The sequence below is a fragment of the Parasteatoda tepidariorum genome, chromosome 4 (assembly GCF_982258835.1).
Source record: "Parasteatoda tepidariorum strain Cologne lab strain chromosome 4, Ptep-v5.0, whole genome shotgun sequence".
In the NCBI taxonomy this organism is placed as follows: Eukaryota; Metazoa; Arthropoda; class Arachnida; order Araneae; family Theridiidae; genus Parasteatoda; species Parasteatoda tepidariorum.
This window is the reverse complement of record NC_141758.1, coordinates 92,100,815-92,117,512: the sequence shown is the minus strand read 5'-3', so window position 1 is coordinate 92,117,512 and position 16,698 is coordinate 92,100,815. Positions and strand designations below refer to the sequence as shown.

Below are 16,698 nucleotides of genomic sequence, written 5' to 3'. Positions count from 1 at the left end.
GTGTTTGCATGTATATGTTTGAAGTGGAATTAATTGCATTTAATAGTTTTATTTTTCTCACTGTGAAAAAGAGAATTCAAAATATAGTTATTGAAGTTACGTTTTATTTTTTTTAAAGCATCATAGCATAATAAAGCACTGAGATAAGGGGGTGTTTATTCACTGGATCACCAAACGATGAAAAACCAGTGAAGGAACAAGTGCTCCTTTACTGTTTTTTTTTCTAAGTTAATGAAAATAAGAGATAAACTTTAATTTTCTTGTACCTTTAGTGATGTTTCGCATCAAAAGTATGTTAAAAATACGAAAAACAACTTCTAACCAGTGAGGGAACAGGCATGTTCCTTTACTGGGCATAGATTTTCCAGTGAATGAACAGTATGTATTAATATGTTGACACTTTAATTTTCAATTCATGATTACAAAAAAAAAAGTTAACATTATCCAAGTATTTATATGTTATAATTTCAAGAATCGACTTGTTTTTAAATATTTTTATGGCTTATAAATTCATAAAGAGCATTAAAAAATAACCAAAATTAAGTGTTCCTTTACTGGGTGTTTATTCACTGGAAAGAGCTGTTCCTTCACTGGGTCTTCTTACTACTTGTTATTTGAACCTCCAAAACTTTAAAACAGTATTATGCAAGTTCTCTAAATTTTTTTTACATAGTTTGCAAATATTAACAAATATGTTGACACTGTCATTTAACTAAAATTGCGAATTTTGAAATTATTATGATTTTTTAAAAGGCAAGTGAAGCATAAGTGTTCCTTCACTGGTTAGTTTACCCTATTTAGATTGAAATTTTTAAAATTATTTTTAACGTAATTCAAAAGAGGTAAAAACCATGTTTAGAGATATAAGATGATAATTATGTGTCGTTAATGAAGTAAGTTATTCTAATTTATTTCTACTTATTTTGTCACACATTCTATATACGTAAGCGTATTTTTTCCCCCCAGTACTGTTAATAACACTGTGGAATTTGTGTGGTAATTTATTTATTTATTTTGTTTTCTGTCGCATGAGATTTCTTAATGGATATTACATACTTTCGTATCACTAATTTCCACTCTGGAATAAGTTTCTCTCTCTAAGACAATTTTTCCTTAAAAAATGACATTTTTACTCTATTTTTTGACGAAGTGTTCAAGTTTAAAAATGTTAAGAAATTAAATATACAAGTTAAAACAGGGGGGAACATAAATGTTGTGTCAAATTTCAAAAGGAGTTAAGGGACATCATCAGGATTAAAATCACATAGGAAATCATGCCGATAAATGTCATCATATGACGCTACGGGCACAATTATGAGTATATATATATATATATATATATATATATATATATATATATACACAACAATTTTAAATTTGTTGTAACAATTTAAATCGGCAGGACGTTGTGCTTGTGTTCGTGAGAACGTGAGTACGAATCCAGCTGTCAGTACAATACGACAGAAAACAAATCGACTAAAAATAACATTTTACAAAAAATCTGTAGCTTTAAGAGTAAAACTAATTTCAGATTTGAAATCTTCACACCCGCATAAGGTGAGATCAAGTATTTGTATGAATGCGGCAAGAAATTCGTTCCCCAGTGTCATTTTTCAAACACAGATAATCATTCATTTAGTTACGATTTACGTATTAACAAAATGTTTTACATAAAATTGCAATTTATATATATATTTCACATACACGGCGAAAAAAAAGCCTCATTACAACTCCCCGAATGGCAACGCTAGAAAATCGACCAATGATTGCCGCTAAAAAATGTCACATGCCAAATCTAGCTGAGGTGGCTCAACATATAGCACTTTTAAAAACGGATACTGAAATAACCAGAGAGAGCATTCTCACCAAATGTAATCTCTTCCGAAATTCACCCTATCAGCTGCGGCAATCTCATACTATTAAGCTAGGCAATCTCTACTATTAGTCTTTGTCGATAGATCTCTATTTTAGTATTTCGTCGAAAGAGCTTTTTTTCACTAATTTATATATCACGAATTTATTTGAAAATTTTTGATTTATATCACGAATTTATTTGTTTTATTATTGTTATTAGTTATTCATTGAAAAATGAGTCTCAGTCGTGCTGTTACGCTTTAAGATTTTATACTATAGCACATTTCTAATACGTTTAACGAAATACATGTCATTTATTTGAATTCAAACTCATTTTAATGACTTAGTATTTACTAAAAATATGTAATTTCTTTTAAAAAAAAAGTTGTTATATGGATCTGAATGATTGTTTTGAATTCTTAGAATGTTGTGCATTTGCAATGTACCTAAGTTAGTAGCGAGCGAAGCAAACCATATAAGATTGCGTAGCAATTTTCGGGCATTGGCGAGCGTTAGCGAGCAGGGGGCGCAGCCCACTAGTAGTTATATATATTTTTAAACAATATGATCTTTTTTTTAGAAAAAAAAATATATTGATATTTTAAGAATAGAAAAAAAACAGTGATGAATGAGAAGCAATCACGGGGTTTGGTAATTGGAGCGAGCGCGGAACGGAGCTTCTAGGTTTTAAAAAATAAATTTTTTACTCAGAATCTGCCATGTTTGTTGTTCAAATTAAGTCTTATTGCGAAGCACACAAGACTTTATATAGTTAGAAAAGTTTTAATTTAAGCAATCGTGTAATAAAATGAAGCCTCAAGTATTTTCATAAAATGTATTAAATTTGTATTGTTTTTTAGCACAGAGCTTTTGGTAAAATATGAGCACTCTGGCTAGTTGGAAAATGGCTGCCGACCTTTCGTTGTGAAAATGACTCTTGATATGACTAGGAATAATACGCAAATGCTAGTTGCGTTTGTTATATTTTGCTATTAGTGTACTTTTTCATTATTTTAGTGGTTATTTTAACGGTATATGAATGATGAAAATATATATATATTTCTTTTGGATTGCCAAATGATGTCTTCATTTAGACTAAATGATTAAATGAGTGAGTGAAGGAATGATTCAAGGGTGAAAATGATGCGAATCAATGAATGATGAAATTGGTAAAACAGTAAAATGGCGAATTTGGAAATCAGTGAATCGGATTATGGGCTACTCAGTGCATCTGCTTATAAATAAATATAAAAGCTTAAAAATCTATAATTTGGGGTAAAGCAGTGGAAAAAGGAATTTTGTAAAAATGTTTTTGTAATTATTTCTGACAACTTTATTTGTTTGTCTTTTTTCTGTTTCTATTGTAGTATAGCGCAGAGGATAAATTTTTTTAAAAATATACCTGTAATTGCTTCTTACAACTTTGTTTGTCTTATTTTTCTATTTTTGTTTCGTTAAATTTCGATTCTATTTAATTTATATTTTTTCAACTATTTAAAAAAATTTAGAGTAGTAAAATATTTTTACTTTGCAAGCAACTAAAGTAGAATAATAAATTTAATCCACGGTTTATTGCTCTTATTCTATTGTTTATGAAATGTTCTTACGAAAACCGAGACTCGCTTATTCAAATAAAACCCTATATGAACTTAATTTTAATGACCCGTGAATCATGAAGTGCAGACATTTGTGATTCCTACGCAATTGCACATAAAAATGATACAACTGAAACGCCAAGGTTGGCTACAGCGGCATGAATTTTGCTTTGCTTGACCATTTCTCAACCACTATGGAAAGTTATAAAACTCCGGTACTCTTTTAAAAGGTCATAAAACCCGATTGCATAAGTGAGAAAATGAATTATATCAATGGAGTTAAGAGATTTCTATTCTTAGAATGGTGTAAGCAAAATTAATGTTACCATGACAATGGAAGATGGAAAGTTCTAGATAATTTTCAGGCTTATGTCACAAAATAGCACACTTATTTCACATCATAATGGAAAAAAAGAACTGAGATAATTTTATTACGTTTGTCTACGAATTTTTTTAACAGAGATCATAGATTTTGTTTGTTATTTACTTCAAATGAATTTAATTAACTAAAATATTAAAATTTATGTAACTTTCAACGATATAAAAACTGTTTTATAGTCCTCCCGACTTTATTTTGAAGAATTACATCCAAAAAATTCTTCGAAACTGCTGATTAAGTCAAAACGTTATTAAATAACCCTTTTACATTTTATTTGATTAAGAATCAAAAATATGGAATTTTAGAATCATCAGAATTGAATTTGAGTATCAATTAAATGGATTTTATAGACCAAATAATTTAATAGATCAATTGAACTTAACTTAAAATTGAATTTAAAGCATGCAACAATTCAACTCATGCAACAATTCAAAATCCCTTCCATTTTTTTTCTTGCAGAACTATGTTTAAAATTCAACAATCCTTTTACATTTCATTTGTTTGAAAATTAAGGATCAATTAAATTGACTTTATAGAACAATGAATTGAGTTGAACAGATTAGATCAATTGAATTGGACTTAAAATACTATTTAAAGCTCAACTCGTACAAAGATTTAAAAATAAGTCCAATTTATTGAATTGGATAGATCAATTGTTCAATTTAATTGATTAATTAAACTAAATTTAAGATTAATGCAATATTCAAGATTAACGCAACTAAAGGTTAAACGCACAACTTTTTTTAATGAAAAAATGGAAGTTTTTGCTAAGCTGTCTGACTGTTTTGGCACATTTTTTTTAAAGATTTATTGAAAATTTTAATTTATGTTTTGTAAGCAGGTGTCGTAAAATTATAAACTTAAAGTAAAGTTTAAAAGTTTATAGAATTTTTTTTCAAAATGAGGGCAAATTTGGGCTGTAAACGGAAATTTTAACGTCACGCTAACAGATCTACAACAAATTGTTTTGTATAAATTTTAAAATAATCTTGTTCTTGATCAACAATGTGATTACCAGTGTTTTGAACTAAAATGTTAAAAAAAATTCAAAAAGACATTGAAGCAAAACTAAAATTATTTTTTGATCTTGAACTTTTGAGGAAAAATTCTAAGCCCTTTCTTACTTAAAGCTTTAGAAAAACAGCATATTCAAACTTAGCTTTTATTTCAAAACATCCCTAACATTTTACAAAATCTATGTACAAAAGTGTAAAGAATTCTATTATAAACGTACAATGTAATATCTGATAGCGTATAGAATTTTTTTTCAAAATCAACGTCTTTCAGTAAATGAATATGAAAGTGAAGATAAAAATGAAGAGAATTCTCAAAACCAAGAAAATCTTGAGGACAAATTGGAGCTAGTGTATAATCGGGGTATAATATATATATATATATATATATATATATATATATATATATATATATATATATATATATATATATATATATATATATATATATATATATATATATATATATATATATATATAATAAATAAATACAAGAAAACACAAAGAAAGTTAAGAAAAACATTAAGTTTCATTGCCTTTTTTTTTTTTTTTTAAACTGTTGTTTGTTATTTTTTTACTTATTATTCCCCCCCCCCTTTTTTTTTCTTCATATGTCTATTATTTTTCTTTGTTTTATTCTTCATTTTGAACATATATATATATATATATATATATATATATATATATATATATATATATATATATATATATATATATATATATATATATATATATATATATATATATATATATATATATATATATATATATATATATATGCTGATTCTCACTCATTTTACCCTTACGTAATATAATAATTTTGCTCACATGATATAATATTATCACAGTTGCTCTAGATCCCGAAACGTCAAAATGTAGTTAAAAATGCGTAATTTTGCAATGCATAATCACTTTCAAATCGAAAATTTTCAAATAATGAATCATAATAAAAATTAATAAGTTGATTTACTATTAAGTTCAATGTACATTCAATATGAATTCATGATTAGCCATAAAGCACAATTAAAACAAAAGAAATGATCATAAGATGAGTAGTTGAGGGGCTATTTTTAAAATTAAAACTATTACTCTTCTTATTTGTTACAGTATATTTTGTACAAAAAGGATATTCAGAATTAGTTGCTAAGTAAAAACTTCCTTTGTGAAAATTCTTTTTCGTTCGAAAAGATGGCAGAGCCTCCCTCTCTTGAGCGAAATACCCCATCTTCGCAGTATCGGAGTTTTCAGGGGTACAATGACCTTTTTCAAATTCATCGTAGCTCTTACATTTTACACCAATGAATTGACATTTCATCGAGCAAATGGATTCAATGAATAACGATATTGCTCTATCTTGGTTGCATCTGGCAATCGTCAATACATCGTTTTCTAGAAATAAAAAAAAATAAAATTAGCTATCTAATAAATTTTTGTCAGTTGTAATAATACAAGGTACGCCTGAAAAATTGGATGAAAGGAAGCATTAAACGAATAAAACAAAGCATGCGAATGAAATGCCGATGCAAACACAGTGTACTCCCAGAAACAAGACTTTCACTTTTGACGATTTAACAATCCTTGGGCAGTATTTCGTCAATTTTGAGAATCATTTCGTTTCGAAATGACGCGATTTGTGACGTAACGTGAACTCTCAAATATATGACGAAAGTGTTACTTCAAATCGAAGCCTCATCGTAGTGCATTGCGAGAGATTTTAAAATAGAATAACGAAACAAGACTGGTGACTATATAGAAGCTGAAATAAAAGTAACGAATAAGCTGACTGTGATGGTAGCGGAGTTGGCCCACGTACTAGGAAGATACCGGTGTCGAATGCAGCTTCGGGCATGGGCGCAATTTGTCTCTCGGTTCCATCCTTAGAGTAGGAATAGGGTTACTCCTCTAAGGTTCCATCTGTCTTTTCTTGTACTGCTAGGGTGATATTGATCCATTTATATGGTGCCTAAGATAAAAGGATTATTAAAAAAGTTAGGTAATTTTTTTGGTAAGAAATAGAATGATGAAATATTCTTTAATATTTACGAAGTTATCGTTTCTTCGAAGAAGTGACGATAGTTCTTTCGCCACTTTGGCAAAAAATTCTCTCGGAGCATATACCAGGAAACGGTTTCGTCAAAAACGAAGTAAGTTTTGTGATATTTGTGAACCAATTTCTTACAGTGTGAATAGATTTAGACTTTTTAAACGAAACCGTAAAGAATTTCTGATCACAGTCTTTGATTGCTCCAGAAATATTACTTATACACTAACTAGATTAAGAAAAAATCCTTAATGGAAGTTTTTCTGATGAGCCGACCGGCCTGTGTAGGGGGCACAGGGAACTGTACTTGCACCAGAAAGGTTTTGGCTTCGAATCCCGGGAAAGGCATGTATGTTTCTTTCTCTCTATCTATGTTCTATGTCCTTTCTCCTTTGTGTGGTAGTGGGATGTGGGCGACACTGCTCCACAGCCGTGGCTTCTCCCACTGGCTAACGAAAAAAGAGTTAGCAGTTCTGGCACTTTCTGTGGCCAGTGGACAATAGTTCCAAGTGCCCACCATTAAAAAAAAATCTGATAAAATAATAACAAATTCCAACTTCAAAAGCTGTGCCGAAACTCGACTCAACACTATAATACATCCGAGTGCCTGACTTTCACCACAAATATTTTTAGACTTGATATGTTTCCATTTCTGGGTCCACCGTGATATAGTTGCACATTTGTTCACTAGGTCTTTCCTGCACATATTTAATATTTTTTAATTTACGTTACTTTACAGATATTTTTTCATTCTTTTTTTTTTGCAATTACTGTCAGCTAGCAAGTAATATGTTTAAATAAATTTACAATTTTAAGAAAGTTACTTACTGTTCCTGGTTCCTGAAATTTTATTAGAATCTCCACAACCTGGCTGATACTGTCCTCCATTAGGATAAAAATCCATATCTCCAGCAGGATAAGAAATACCAATACCTGTTACATAAAAATAAGGTTATACAAATATTGCGTAAAAAGTATGAAACAATCACAGCAAGGGGGTGTGATGTTGAGTACTTTCATAAAAAATGCTCAAACAGTTACTTGCATGAAATTATAGACCAATATTTCTTCATGTCATAAATTAAAAGCCACGTTATAAGAGTTTGCACGTGCACGGTGAATTTGTATTCTTATACTTATACATTTAATAGTTTCTTAGACGGAAATTGTTTCAGAGAATAGCTTGTTCGAATAATTGAAGAATAGTAATTTAAAGAAGCATAAGCGAAAAAAAAAAGCGATTTCAGGTACGATTTATAAAAACGAAAGATTGAGGAATTTTTATTTCCAGTGGGCTCAAATCCAAAAAGTTATTTAGTTCAAGCTCACCATTTTGAGCAACAGCAACGCCTACTGATTCGGCTACATTTTTCCTGATTGAATTGACCCTTTTAAATGTTTGGACTTATGGGAGAGATCATTTTGAATGTTTGAACCAGTGTGAATTAAATCCCTTTAAATGTTTGGACTTATGTGAGTCAGATAATTTTAAATGTTTGAACCAGTGAGGCTGTTGTTGTTCTTGTTGTTCATTTACGTCGCACTAGAGCTGCACAATGGGCTATTGGCGACCGTCTGGGAAACATCCCTGAGGATGATCCGAAGACATGCCATCGCAATTTTGATCCTCTGCAGAGGGGATGGCACCCCCGCTTCGGTAGCCCGACGACCTGCACGCGAAGTCGAGCACTTTACGGTAGAACAGTTTAACGAGGACCCATACCGCACACCCTCGGACCCTACTCAGAAAGATTCAAGTGATCACCCACACGCACACTGACCGTAGCCGGTCATGCTTGACTTCGGTGATCTGCTGGGAACCGTGTCTTAACGATCAGTCCACTGCTGGACGAGCCAGTGAGGATTAAATTCCTTTAAATGTTTGGACTTATGGGAGTCCGATCATTTCAAATGCTTAAATCAACGCGAGTAAAAACCCTTTTAAATGCTTGAACTGATTTAAATAAGAATACTTTAAATTGTGTCAATGCGAGTCAGGATCTTTTTGAATGTTTGGACAAAAGGGAGTAAGATACACCTTGAATATGTGTATCATTGTGAATTAAGACCTTTAGAATGCTATGATTTGATATGAGTCCGTTTTAAATGTTGAGACATATGCTAATTAAAATAAATTTTGAATATTTGAACTAGTGTATGTTTTAGACATTTTTAGTGCTTGAAAACGGGAATTAGACCCTTTCAAATATTTGAAATCATGTGAATAAGGCATTTTTAAATGTTTGGATCAAAGTAAGCTTGGACCGATGTGAAACAATGCACCAATGAGTCAGACATTTTTGAATGTTTGTATCAATTTGTGTCAGATCCTTTTAAATGTTGGAATCGATGAGAGTAAGATCCTTTTGCATAACTCAGAGTCGGACACATAGACTCATGCGAGATATTTAATTCATGACGTCATCGATTCACAAAACTTTTCGGCATTTAGATCTTTTTGAATTAGAACTCGTCATATACAACATAGATCTGCTTAGCTGTTGATTTTAATCTCAACTATAGGCCAATATAAAAAATTAATGAAAAAAAATAGTGTTTTGTATAAGTTTTAAGAATAATTCGATAATTTTGTTTGCTCAACTAGTTATCACATAAATATTAAAATATCGGAAGAACTAGGCTGTACTGTACGCTTTGATGTATGGATATTAACTTCAAAAGGAAGTATTTTAAGACATTTTAAATTTGTTTCATTCGCTTATCTGAACAGACCCTCAATAAAAGTACTTATTGAACAGCAAGTCAAAATATTTCAAACAATAAATACTAACCTTTAGGAAAGGGTGCAATCGAGCTTGTATGTATAACGTCAACAAATTGGGCATCATCAGAACTGATTCGGTAATTTAAAGGCAAAAGTTCAAAAATCGGTCCAGCTGGATCTAATCCTGAAATAAGAAAGTTAACATTTATAATTAATGTTCAATAAAAAATGCTGCTTAAAAACTGTTAGTTTTATTTTAATTCAATTAAAATTGCGCAAAAACAATCATCGCTTTAATAATGATAATTAATAATAGTTTGTAATTGAATACTACATTTAACCTGTTAATCTTCCTAAACCAGGTACAAGAGATGCGGCGTTTGCAGCCACTTCACCACCGAGACTTGCACCCACAAGATGAAACTGATCAGCCGTCATACTGGCATTTTTCTGGAAATAAAAACGGTAATTTTTTTTAAAAATTAGACTACATTGCATTGTTAATGAACCAGTTGCTTAATTAAGTACTTATTGATTGTCTAATCAGAAAAATTAGACGATTGTTTCTTTTATAGTAATTTTTCTGCTTCGTAATAAGATCATCCCTATATTTATGTATTTGTCGTTTTGTTTGAGTGTTTAACTTAATTAAGCAAGTTTAGTGTTAATGCAGAGCGTAAACGGCATGGAGCCTCTTAATTGTTTAGGTTTGAATGTTTATGTTTGTCTTATAAGTAAGATCTCCGATACACGGTCGATTAAATTTCAAAGCGGCCAGATCACGCTATTGGTCAAAAATGACGTTACGATTTGTGAGAAAGGACAGTTTTATTATTGGAATCACATACATTTGCAGGCTTGTGTGCTCAATTCAGGCTTATATGCCTTTGTCAAATAGAAGGACAGATAGCATAATAAGAAGGACAGCACGAAGATACATCCAAGGTAACAGCGGGATTCGAACCCGATAACTCCACGATTTGCACAGCGTTTGGTGGGCAATACCGCTCCGCCAGGGAGGCCCCGCCATGTTAGAAGGGAGATGGTACGGATATGTTGTTCTTGTTGTTCATTTACGTCGCACTAGAGCTGCACAATGGGCTATTGGTGACGGTCTGGGAAACATCCCTGAGGATCATCCGAAGACATGCCATCACAATTTTGATCCTCTGCAGGGAATGGCACATCATTATTGAGCATAGACTATTTCTTGCACCGAGGGATAAAGTCAGCTAAAAATTGTCAGGTAAAACATTCAGAAATGTTGTTGAAAAAAAATTGGGATTTAATTTTGATGAAACGCACTGTAAATTTTTTCTCGTGTTGACGATTTTCTCTCTGATCTAGTAATAAAGTAAATTTGCGTAAGGATGACGTAGCGGACAGGAAAATTTGGAAGCATTTAAAGTTCTACTGCAACACAAAGTTGAAAATTTTTTTTTATCGTGCAGTCAGAGAAAATACCTGTTGGCATTTTTATACTTACCATAAGAAAGTGAATGAAATTGGCTAAGTTCTGAGATACTAAAAAACTCATTTTCGCCGTTTCCGAGAATAAACCTGAAGAATACTTTGAATAATCCATGAGGAAGACATTCCGGTAGACAGATCTATTAAGAATATTATCCTTCATCTTCTGAAAGAATAAAGTTTCATGCTCAAACAAATCTTATAAATGGAAACTCTCAAATTCTAATTCTCAAAATTTGAAGATTTTTGTGTCAAAGTGAAAACCACCCATAAAATGTAAATTTAAAATCCTAATCAAACATGAAGACATAAAATTATACATCATAGGGGTCGAAACAAAATCTCAATCGAAATCTGACGAATTACTGCTGAGGAAAACGGGATTGAAAGCACCAAATCCTGTTCGATTGCTGTAGGAAAAAAAGGAGTTGAAAGACCATTGTTAGAAACATCTCCAAGTTTATTAGGCAATAAGATGGAGTTTAGTGTTTTCAGTGCCATCTTTTCCCTCAGTATTGATTCATTAATATTTGATTGCATTTTTGTTTCTTCATCTTTTAAGTATAAATTTTTGATACATTTATGTACACGTATTACAAAAATGAAATAATATTTTAATATTGTTATACCAAAAGATATATAAGCAAATAAAAATAATAAATACTGAACGCCAACTGTGATAATTGTCTCGAGTTTTCATTAATTTTTGGTAAACAATCCGTGTAACTAATAAATAAATGCTTATTTATTTAAACATTTTTGTACTGTCAAAATGTATCTGACTAATGCTTTGGTGCATTTATTAAAGCAGTTTAATAATTATTAGCAATTGTTGAAACTATGGTATGACTTTTCTAGAATCAATTTTAAATTCCTAATGAAATCCAGAAAAAGCAAATGTTGCAGACGGAAAAAATTTCACGTGTATCTTAAGAATATAATTTTTGGCACAATTGTAATTGTAAAAAATGTTTTCTAAGCAATAAATTTATTTAGCTTAAATTAAAAAAAAGATCCAATTAAAATTCTGATTTGAATTATAAACCAATTTATAGATTGTGAAATTATGTGAAAAATGCATGAGCCACTAATTAGAAAAGTTAATCGGTAGTTTTGAAGAAAATAATTCGCACGCAGACAAAATTTAATAAATATTCGGCATAGCAAATACTCGGCAAGTATAATTTTTTCGAAACGTTATAATTTTCTTAAAAACCTAAAGTATTAGTATAGCTTTCTTATAAATATTTTTCAATATCGATATGAAGGGTTTGGGGAAATATCATGTTAAGTCACACTTTTCACAAAGACGAAATTTTTACATTACAACCACCCCTTATTATTGTTTCCAGATAGGTACCTTACAAGTTTCCGAAATTGGGTGACTGTACAATGCGTAGAAATATCTGTCTGCCTTTAAATCATGGAAGTTTTTACTCATTAATAATCTTAATAACGCTCTAGAGAACACTTTTAAACGTGGCTTATCATTATATTGCCTCCTTGATGTATCAAATTCTGCAAGTGATGTGCTTTTAAGGATCAGTTGTTAGAAACAAATATAAACTTTACCGGATATCCCAAAAGTAACCAACGATTTGAAAAATTAGTAAAAAAAGATAAAATTGAAGGATTTTATATGACCTGCTTAGGAGAAGAAATTTTATTACCACCTAGTTTCAAAACTCATTACAAAATCAGCCAACAGATGGTGCTGATAACTAAAAAAATTAGAAAACAATGCTTTTAAAATAACCACCATTTGCAGGAACAACATGGCGTAACCTGTTAGGACGATATCCACAAACACCCGTGTAAATATTTCAATTGGAATGGTCTGATGTGTTGCAAAAAAAAAAAATGTGTTTAGTTTCATAGCTATTGGCTCCATCTCTTGATGAACTTCGCAACTAACTTAAGAACTTGATGAGAATAAACCTATTTACCAAGGAAGAATGCAACAAATGGTTCATTTTTGTCTCCGTCTTTTCTCTAATTGATATTTGCAACCGTCACTTGGGACATCCAGTGTAAGGTTGAACTGTTTTAAAGAACTCGGGAAAATGAGGGAAAAAACAAGCAAGAGTAAATAAATTACTAAATTAAGAAACAAAAAAGTAAATGAAAATCTTTTAAGGCATTACTTACTGTATAAGTACCATTTTGTATGTTGATTTCAGTTTCAAAGCCATGTATAAGGAATATCGTTGGATGTTTTGGATCAAGATTACTCTGGATCCAAGAATCTTGGGTAGTTTTCAGGTGATATGGCTCCTTTGGGTTCATGTATGTGAACAGATAGTAAGAGACATCAAGGTTATCCACCTTATTTCGATTTTCACTGATGAATCTTTTCAATTTTCTAAATCTCTCTTTAAAGTTTTGACTGAAGTTGTTGATGTCCTCAATTAGTTTCTTCGTAGATATTGAGATATCTAAGAATTAGAACATTTTTTAAAAATTTATCTTTGATAAATATGTATAAATTTTTAACAAATTCATAAGTACTAATACTTAGTTTAGTTCCTTAGTCTGTTACTTAGAGTAGCTAACAGAACCTTTTTATTCCTTGGACCAAACAAAAAAAAATCTTTTTATTAGTACGCCAAATATTTGCACCCTACCACTTAAAACATCGAATAGAATTTAAAGATTCAGTTAACTTCGATAGAATTCCACGGGGCCAAGAAGAGAATCTGTTACAGGGGTGCTATTTTTTCTTGTACTCTATGCGTTCGTTCATTTTATTTTATTTTATAACAGTCGATGAACACATGGCAAAATTTCGAGTTAACTACTATTAATGCTCAACTCCGTAGCCTTGTAATTTTGAAATCAACCAAGAAGAACCCACCTTCTGGATTGAGCAACAGAGAAAACTAGCTTTTGTAAAGGACTTTTCGATAGAACTAACCCCTATTTGCGATACATGCAGAGGAAAACCACAAAAAACTCCCACGGTTAACCCGATGGCAAAGAGGATTTTAACCCATAACCCGTCGATTATTAAAGATATTTTAATAATCGAGACCGGTGGTGCGAGCCGGATGTGGAATTCGTATCAACCTGCTAACCGTGGGATTCGAACCCAGGGCATTGCATTGGGAGGCGAGTGCTCTATCGCCAGAGTTACCACTGCCTCGCGTTCGTTCGTTTGATCTTACGGTTTATTTGTATTTATACACGGAATTTATATATTCCTTCGCACAGAAGTTCAAGTTTATAGTCTTTTACGGTAGTTAAATTATAACGTACGTTTGATCATATTTCGTACGGTTTATTTGTATTTATGCACGGAATTTATATATTCCATCGGCACAGAAGTTCAAGTTTATAGTCTTTTACGGTAGTTAAATTATAACGTACGTTTGATCATATTTCGTACGGTTTATTTGTATTTATGCACGGAATTTATATATTCCATCGGCACAGAAGTTCAAGTTTATAGTCTTTTACGGTAGTTAAATTATAACGCTCGTTTGATCATATTTCGTACGGTTTATTTGTATTTATACAAGGAATTTATATATTCCGTCGGCACAGAAGTTCAAGTTTATAGTCTTTTACGGTAGTTAAAATTATAAAAAATCTCTTCTCCCAAAAAAATTGTCATAAAGTTAAATTAAATTTAGGTAATGTGTTAAATTAAATGCTTTTTATAAATCAACCCCAATACCTAAAAATATATTTTAACATAAAATTAGTGAAAAAAAATTACCTTATGAATGCTTCTATATTCGCTAAAAATCAAAATCTACCTACCATTTAGTGGATCCGTAGAAAACAGATAAAAGTAATCCAGTTCAGAAAAAATAACTATCAACGCAGAACTCAAAATAGCACAAATTGCTATGATATACTTCATTCTGTGCAGCATATTTTTTTTCCAAACGAAATATCAACATTTCAAAAACGTCATTTCAATGGACGAGGAAAAAGAATTAATGACACATCATATTTTGTCAGGTGTAGCTGATCTTCTTTCCTTTTCTTCGATTTCAAAGTTTGATAATGAATATAAACTAGTTCTTCGATAATTTTTGTTTATAATTTTTATTTCACTTTTGCTTAGGAAGGAAAAAAAGAAAGTTCCGAATTACTACAAAAACGAATCAGTTTTTAATTCTACGTGAATACATATTTATTTATTTTTGGAAATAATAAAAGTATCTTCGGAAACTGTTTGGTAATTGAGAATAGAACAAATATTAATAATAAAACGCCAGTCACTTTTTTAAATTGCTTTCTTGATTACGATTAACTTATGATATTTAATAACAATTACGCATCAAATCAGAAAAAGTTCGTCTTTAAATACTGGTAACTTTTCAATATTTTTATTTCTATATTCATTGCGATTGGTAAAATATTCGTTTTTAAACTAAGTAATATTTGTAAAGTATTAGCTAAATATTTGTTATTCGGAGTTAGTTAAGTATTTGTTATTCACAGTTAGTTAAGTATTTGTTATTCACAGTTAGCAAAAATTATGTCATTCACCGATAATTAATATTTTTTTATGGTTAATCGAACATTCATCATTGTGTTAGTTAAATATTTGTTATTTACAATTAGTTAACTAGGGTAAACCAACCAGTGAAGGAACACTACCCAGTGATGGAACATTTCATATATATTGATTAAAAATACGAATTTGAAAGTTTTTCTTTAGATTGATTGGTAACAATAGCTTACTGCCAAACAATAGGAAGTCATCTAGCGATGCTTTAGATTACTTGGTCAAATAGACTTCTCTGGAAAATTTTTTGAATTTGTTATTATCTCTGCAACACCTTGCTTCTTTGAAAAAATTATAAGGTGAATATTTGTATTTATATGTTTGAAGTGGAATTAATTGTATGTAATAGTTTTATTTTTCTCACTGTGAAAAAGAGAATTCAAAATATAGTTGTTGAAGTTACGTTTTATTTTTTTTACGCATCATAGCATAACAAAGTACTGAGATAAGGGGGTGTTTATTCACTGGATCACCAAACGATGAAAAACCAGTGAAGGAACAAGTGTTCCTTTACTGGTTACAACTAACTGGAAATTAAATTAAACTTATTTCATACAAAACTGTTATTCTTAAGTACAGTTAAAGACACACATCAGATTAAAATAATGATATTTTCAAAAAGTTTGTAATTTTCCTAAAAAAATACAAAGTGTGCTATAGTTTTGTCGCGGGCAGTATTAATCCATATTATTATTGCTTACCTTCTTTTTTAGTTGTATTAATAATTAAAATTGATATCTAGACAAAACGAATGGTTTTATCGAAACAATAACTAATTATCCAAAACTATAAAAGTTATAATATTGACACTGCAAATATTCAACACTGTTCACAGTTTGCAAAGATAGCTGAAACTGCACATGATATTTCCGTTTGTAACGTCAATGCTCGTCACACGTGACATTTGGACAAGCACACATATGTATATGACTTATAAACCAGAAGTGCTGAGTTCGTGCCCGCGCGCTGGTACATAAATGCCTGCTTCACCCGAATAAATAAATGTATGTTTATTGATTTATGTTCGATAAAGAAACTGATATTAAGTCAATTATAAAAAAATTCACAAATTTTACTTACTCAATGAGGTATGTGTGATTTG

At 30.7% G+C, this 16,698-nt stretch overlaps 1 protein-coding gene across 1 annotated transcript; it reads right to left on the bottom strand.

The window, feature by feature from the left end:
- Nucleotides 1-5,788: 5,788 nt before the first annotated feature.
- On the bottom strand, nucleotides 5,789-15,191 carry LOC107444536 (endothelial lipase). The gene is made up of 7 exons (XM_087161619.1): nucleotides 14,840-15,191; nucleotides 13,226-13,512; nucleotides 11,094-11,243; nucleotides 9,949-10,057; nucleotides 9,675-9,791; nucleotides 7,711-7,815; nucleotides 5,789-6,230 (listed from the first exon to the last, which is right to left on the bottom strand). The coding sequence occupies exons 1-7, from the start codon at nucleotides 14,952-14,954 to the stop codon at nucleotides 5,848-5,850; spliced, it is 1,266 nt and encodes a 421-aa protein (XP_087017745.1). The 5' UTR covers nucleotides 14,955-15,191; the 3' UTR covers nucleotides 5,789-5,847.
- Between the last annotated feature and the right edge of the window lie 1,507 nt (nucleotides 15,192-16,698).